Source organism: Aplysia californica, unplaced genomic scaffold (assembly GCF_000002075.1).
Source record: "Aplysia californica isolate F4 #8 unplaced genomic scaffold, AplCal3.0 scaffold00033, whole genome shotgun sequence".
NCBI classification, from domain to species: domain Eukaryota; kingdom Metazoa; phylum Mollusca; class Gastropoda; order Aplysiida; family Aplysiidae; genus Aplysia; species Aplysia californica.
In genome coordinates, this window is record NW_004797303.1 from 709,901 (window position 1) to 716,513 (window position 6,613).

General features: G+C 41.4%; 1 protein-coding gene across 1 annotated transcript in view; it reads left to right on the plus strand.

Moving 5' to 3' along the window:
• The window catches only part of LOC101847555 (proline-rich protein 36-like), a 182,200-nt gene extending 176,276 nt beyond the window's left edge, over nt 1-5,924 (plus strand). Inside the window, exons 4-7 of the mRNA XM_013091320.1 lie at nt 1,973-2,184; nt 3,137-3,230; nt 4,322-4,950; nt 5,718-5,924. Of these exons, the coding sequence (XP_012946774.1) occupies nt 1,973-2,184; nt 3,137-3,230; nt 4,322-4,950; nt 5,718-5,924 (1,142 nt within the window). The remainder of the gene's footprint in view (nt 1-1,972; nt 2,185-3,136; nt 3,231-4,321; nt 4,951-5,717) is intronic.
• Nucleotides 5,925-6,613: the final 689 nt, after the last annotated feature.

Below are 6,613 nucleotides of genomic sequence, written 5' to 3' on the forward strand. Positions count from 1 at the left end.
CAAACACAAGCACACGCTCACGCGCCCGCACATACACAAACACACACATGAACTCACACACACACATACACACACACACACACACACACATACACACACATACGCACACACATACGCACACACATACGCACACACATACGCACACACATACACACGCATACGCACACGCATACGCACACGCACACACATACGCGCACACACACATGCACACACACATACACACACATACACACACATGCACACACACGCATACACACGCATACACACACTCGCACACACTCGCACACACACGCACACACACGCACACACACGCACACACACATACACACACATACACACACACATACACACACATACACACACACATACACACACATACACACACATACACACACATACACACACATACACACACAAACACACACAAACACACACAAACACACACAAACACACACACGCACATGCATGCAAACACACATACACACACGCACACACATGCACACACACACACATATACACACATACACGCACATACACGCACATACACACACACACGCATTCACACATACAAATGCACACTCACACGCATGCACACACACACTGTTAATTAAGTACAAATAACACAGGCTTTAAACACTGAAAAGCCAGGGCACACACACACGCACGCATACGCACACGCGCACAGGCACATGCACACAGGCACATGCACACAGGCCATGTGGGCATCCGAGGAAAGGAGCAAGTGGACCTCCTTGCGAAAGAATCCTTGTCCCTTCTGTTGGGATCAACGACAAACACTCTCCCACTGACTGACTTTAGAAATAAAGTTTAAAAAACTGCATCTCCAGTCTGTAGGAGACACAATGGAAGAAACAGATAAACAAAACTTCACAACATTATGCTCACACTGGGTCCACGAAAACCTTGGGTCCTCTCCAGAAGAGACGAAGTAATTTTTACTCGATTAAACATCGGACACACGTCCCTGACACATAAATACCTCCTTCAGTGAGAAGAGAAACCGTTCTGGGTCGGATGCGACTCAGATTTCACCACTAGACACATTTTTACAGAATGTCCAGACTTTGGAGAGAAACGAAAGAAGGATTTTAAATGCAAAAAAAATTGCATCCCAACAGAATTCTCGATTTTATACAGACCGTTGGCCTTTACGGCACACTGTAAATAACGTTGTTTTAAATTTTGTTTGAATGTTCTTTTAAAAAAACTGGGATTTTTTACCCTGAATTTTTAGCCGTTTAATCTAAGTCATTGACTTAAACCTAGCCGCCCTTTGACCTGTTGTGAATACAAACCCAAACTAGGACCGCGAAATCCTTCGGACCTCTCCAGAAGAGACGAAGTCGTTTTTACTCGATTACGAATGGGACACATGCCCCTAACTCACGAATACCTCCTTCAGGGAGATGAGAAGCATTAGACACATTTTAACCTAATGTCTAGACTTCGGAGAGATCCGAAGGAAATACTTTAAATGTAAAAAATTGCAAGACATTTTTTCCGTCGTTGATCCCAACAAAATTTTGAATTTTATGAAGGCCATTGGCCTTTATGGGAAACTGTTGAGCAAATCGAATTATTAAAATTTTTATGTTATTTAGGAAAGTTGTTTTAAATTGAAAATATATATCAAAACCGAATTACAGCCGTACAGTGAACTGCGAATAAAACTAATCGCGCGCTCATATGAACTTATGCAGTTACGAGCGTCGTAAAACCCCATACTGAACTAACTGAAAGTTTCAAAGAGATCTTCATACTAAAAGTATTCTAAAATGTGAAGAAAACAACCTCGGGGGTATAAAATGACCCCAGGGCGTACGGGTAGGGTTAAGTGACCAAAGTACCGCGTAAAATAGCTACAGCAAAACGTCGTGAAACAAAAAGCCACCAGAAGATGCAGGGTTGTAAAGAGAGTTTCACTCACGCACCGTATGTTTTTCTTTTGCAGGTCGGCCTGAAGCTGGCCGAGACCAGCCCCCTATGCTTCCTGCAATGCCTGTGGGACAGGCGGATCAGGCGGATCCTGCAATGCCTGTGGGACAGGCGGGTCCTGCAATGCCGGTGTTGCAAGCGGATCCTATGCAAGTGGACTTACACCCTGACCGTCCTGAGCTTGCAATGCCGGTGTTGCAGGCTGATCAACCACTGGCAGCGAACAACGTAAGTTTTTGTTGTTGTTGTGGGATTTGTAAAGTTTTTTTGATTCTGTATTTATTCTTTTTTTTTGTGTGTTCTTTTTAAAATGTTTTTTCCCCTCTTTCTTGGTTTTCTTTTGTTTTAGAGGTAAACAGCGCCTACAACTGCGTTAAGGTCGTATTTTTAGAGTAAAGACCAAACATTGAGACCTCTGTTAGGATCAATGAAGGAGAACAAATTCTTCAAATCAGTGCGTAAAAAAGTAATTCCTTCAGGTCTCCCCAAAGCCTGGCAAATTCCAGGTCACCAGATGGGCATCGCATCTGACACAAAGTTAATGTTCCAATCTTCCCAATGGATCTTGGCAACCTGTTGTTTCCCATTTTTATTCAGATATCTACATGTATATATAAATTCCACTTTTTACTTCCAACATTGTATACCTGATATTCCGAATTTAATGGGATTTAATTTAGATTTTATAAAAGTTTTGAAATAGATTGTTCGAAATTAAGTGTTATTTAGAAAGTTGTTTTAAATTTAAATTTAAATCTAAAGCCTATTTACACTAGATTTTTAGCGTTTATAAATTTTTTAATAGAAATATTGACCAGTATCAAGCCGAGAAATGAACTGTTGAGAAAAAACCTTGTTTCGCACGCTCATATGACCTTAGGCAGGTGCAAGCCTTCCATTTTCTAACATAAAACTGTCATTCTCATTTCGCCTTTTTTGTAATAGAAGCTGATTAGTTAGGATCTGTTCTTAAATATTATTAGTGGGTGGTTGGTGGGTGCTCCGGTGTGGTTTGCTTCTTTCCAATCAAACATCTATCGTCCTTGTCTCCCCTTCTTTTATGTTTGTTACTCTCTTGTAACACCCCTAATCTTCTGGCGCTCATATGACCTTATGCAGTTGCGAGCGCCGTAAAACCTCTACTATAACTAACTAAAATGTTCTTTAAATCTGTTTTCAGCTTGGACAATGCCAGGAACTTACTCTAGTCAGCGGACGCCGTCGACTTTGCAAAAGGAGACGGCGTCTATCACAGCCTTACTGCAGGCAGCACAGTAAGACTTTCATATTCTCATTTGGCTTTATCAGCGAAATATAAATTTTAAATTGTTTGCTACATTTCTGATTGATTAGCATCGTGTGTGTATGTGCTTGTGTGTGTATATGCTTGTGTGTGTGTGTGTGTGTGTGTGTGTGTGTGTGTGTGTGTGTGGGAGGGAAGCGTGAGAAAGCGAGAGAGATAGTGAGAGAGTGAGAATGAGAGTGAGAGTGAGAGTGAGAATGAGAGTGAGAATGAGAGTGAGAATGAGAGTGAGAGTGAGAGTGAGAGTGAGAATGAGAGTGAGAATGAGAATGTCAGTGCCACTGACTGTAGTGTCTTTAGGCCATTCCTAAAGGGGGGATATTTCTAGTTCAAGCACAGTAGAATTGTCACGCTCATAACTGTGCCTGATCTACAACAGGGAACTGCTGCTTTTTCTTTCCTAATCCTTGCTATTGTTATTTTCCTCTACTTCTTTTGTATGTTTGTCACTCTTTTGAGACCTGCTACTTCCGGGGTGCCTTGATAGTTGAGGCAGACCTTGTGCTGTTGAAGCTAGAGAGGTGAGCAGAGTAAGTCTGATTCCATGTAAAGACTTCTCTGTTGACACCGAACCCTTGGCGCTCATATGACCTAATGCAGTTGCGAGCGCCGTAAATCCCTCTACTATTTAAAACATTTTTAAAATAATCTTCATTGGGTCGAGAGTGCCATAAAACGCCTACTCAATCAATCAAAACCTCTAATCGTCGGAATTTTTATGACTTTATTGTGAAGCAAGTGCCGTAAAACGCTTATGAAGTGGGTGGTTGGCGGGTACTTTGGTAGGTGTGGTTTGCTTCTTTTTTCCTATCGAACATCTATCGTCCTGATCTCCTCCTTTTTATGTTTTTTACTCTCCTGTAACATCTAATCTTCGGCACTTATATGACCTTATTGTGTTGCAAGTGCTGTAAAACTTACTAAAACTACAACTAAAAGCTCTTACGAAAAAAAGTACCTCGTAAAATAGTTACAGCAAAACGTGGTGAAGCAAAAAGCCACCAGAAGATGCAGGGTTGTGAAGAGAGTTTCACTCACGCACCGTGTGTTTTTCTTTTTCAGGGCGACAAGATGAGCTCCCTGCTCCTGGGAACGAGGTAGCGGCCCTGGAGGTCGTGGTCGGCCCTGCACCTCTTCCTGTTCTTCCTGTACCTGCTGCCTTACCTTTGCCTCTCGATCCTGTACCTGCTGCCTTACCTTTGCCTGTCGATCCTGTACCTGCTGTCTTACCTTTGCCTGTCGATCCTGCACCTATTGCAGGTGACTTTCCTGTCGATCCTGCACCTGGTGCAGGTGACCTTCCTATCGATCCTGCACCTGTTGCAGGTGATCTGCCTCTTCTTCCCTTTCCTCTGCCTGTCAATCCTGCTCCTGTTGCAGGTGATCTGCCTCTTCTTCCCTTTCCTCTGCCTGTCAATCCTGCACCTGTTGCAGGTGATCTGCCTCTTCTTCCCTTTCCTCTGCCTGTCAATCCTGCACCTGTTGCAGGTCATCTGCCTCTTCTTCCCTTTCCTCTGCCTGTCAATCATCTTCCTCTGCCTGTCCGTCATCTTCCTATTGCAGTAGACCACGCACCTCCAGGTGCCGACTACGCTCCCCCTGTCTGGCCAGGAAGAAATATACCAGGGATGTTTCCCGTGCTCATTGCGGCACCAGCTGCCTGGCATCCACACGCTCCACCACCTAATGGGGTAAGTTTTTTGTTTTGATGGAAATGGTTTGGATTTTTTTTTCTTTTTTTTTCTTTTTTTATATTGTTTTCATTCCCTCTTTTTTTGGTTTTCTTGTTTCTTTTAGAGGTAAGAGATTTACTGCTACTGCAACTGCATTAAGGTCACAGGAACGTGAGGGACTCCAACGTAGTTTACTGTATGGTTGAACTTGAGAATTCGTGGTCAAAATCCAATAGTAACAACAGACATTTTTATCGTTTTGTATAACAGTATTATCCGTATTTTTACATTAAAGATAAAAAATGGAGAATTCTGTTAGGACCAACGACGGAGAACAATTTCTTCGAATCAGTGCTTTTAAACTAGTTCCTTCAGGTCTGTCCAAAGTCTGGTAAATTCCAGGTGGTCAGATGGGCAGCGCATCTGACACAAGATTAATGTTCCAATCTTCCCCATGGCTCTTGGCAACCTGTTGTTTCCCGTTTTTATTCAGATAGGAAGTCCGCTTCTAAATGTAAAAACACATAATTTAAATAATAATGATAATGATAATGATAATGATAATGATAATGATAATGATAATAATAATAATAATAGTAATAATAATAATAATAATAATAATAATCATAATCATAATAGTATTCATAGTCATAGTAATAATAATAATGATAATGATAATAATAACAATAATAATAATAATAATTATTATTATTATTATTATTATTAATATAACTATAATAATAATAATAATAATAATAATAATTTTTCTTTTTCTTCTCCCACAGCCCTTCAACTTCTTTGTCATCAACCTGACAGCCAGGGACATGATGGACTTCCTCGGGCAGCAGCAGCAGGGACGGGGAGCGTTTGTGCCAGCACAAAGGAGATACTTTGCTGAAGCAGACAGGAGACTGCATCTCCCTCCTGTCCCTCCTCTCCCTCTCCCTCCTCCCCCTGCTCCTGCTGCTCCTCACGCCGGCGTTCAGTCTTAAACTTTTTTAAGTAATTATGATGGTGTGTGTGTGTGTGTGTGTGTGTGTGTTAAGTAATTATGATGGTGTGTGTGTGTGTGTGTGTGTGTGTGTATGTATTTGGTGTGTGTTACTAGTTACATGAAACGATTTATTTGGTGTGTGTTACTAGAGTTACGTGAAACGATGTAATTGTTACTTGTTACACGAAACGGTGAAGCTGTTATTACAGTTACTGTTACTAACTACAGTTATTGTTACTAGAGTTACGTGAAACGATGTAATTGTTACTTGTTACACGAAACGGTGAAGCGGTGAAGCTGTTATTACAGTTACTGTTACTAACTACAGTTATTGTTACTAGTTACATGAAACGCCGTAGAGCTGTTACTAGATATACATGAAACGCCGTGGCTGTTACTAAAACGCCGTAGTTGTTACTAGACTTACCGTTACTAGAGTTAAATGATGTTACTAGACTTACTGTTACTACAGTTACATGAAACGCCGTAGTTGTTAGTTACATGAAACGCCGTAGTTGTTACTAGAGTTACTGTTACTAGAGTTACATGAAACGCCGTGGCTGTAACTGTTACTAGAATTACTGTTACTGGAGTTACATGAAATGCCGTAGCTAGCAAGGTTTAGAGCAAGGGTGTAGAGGTTCTATGTATGGGACTCTATGTACTCTTGGCTCTCTTCATTTGTCG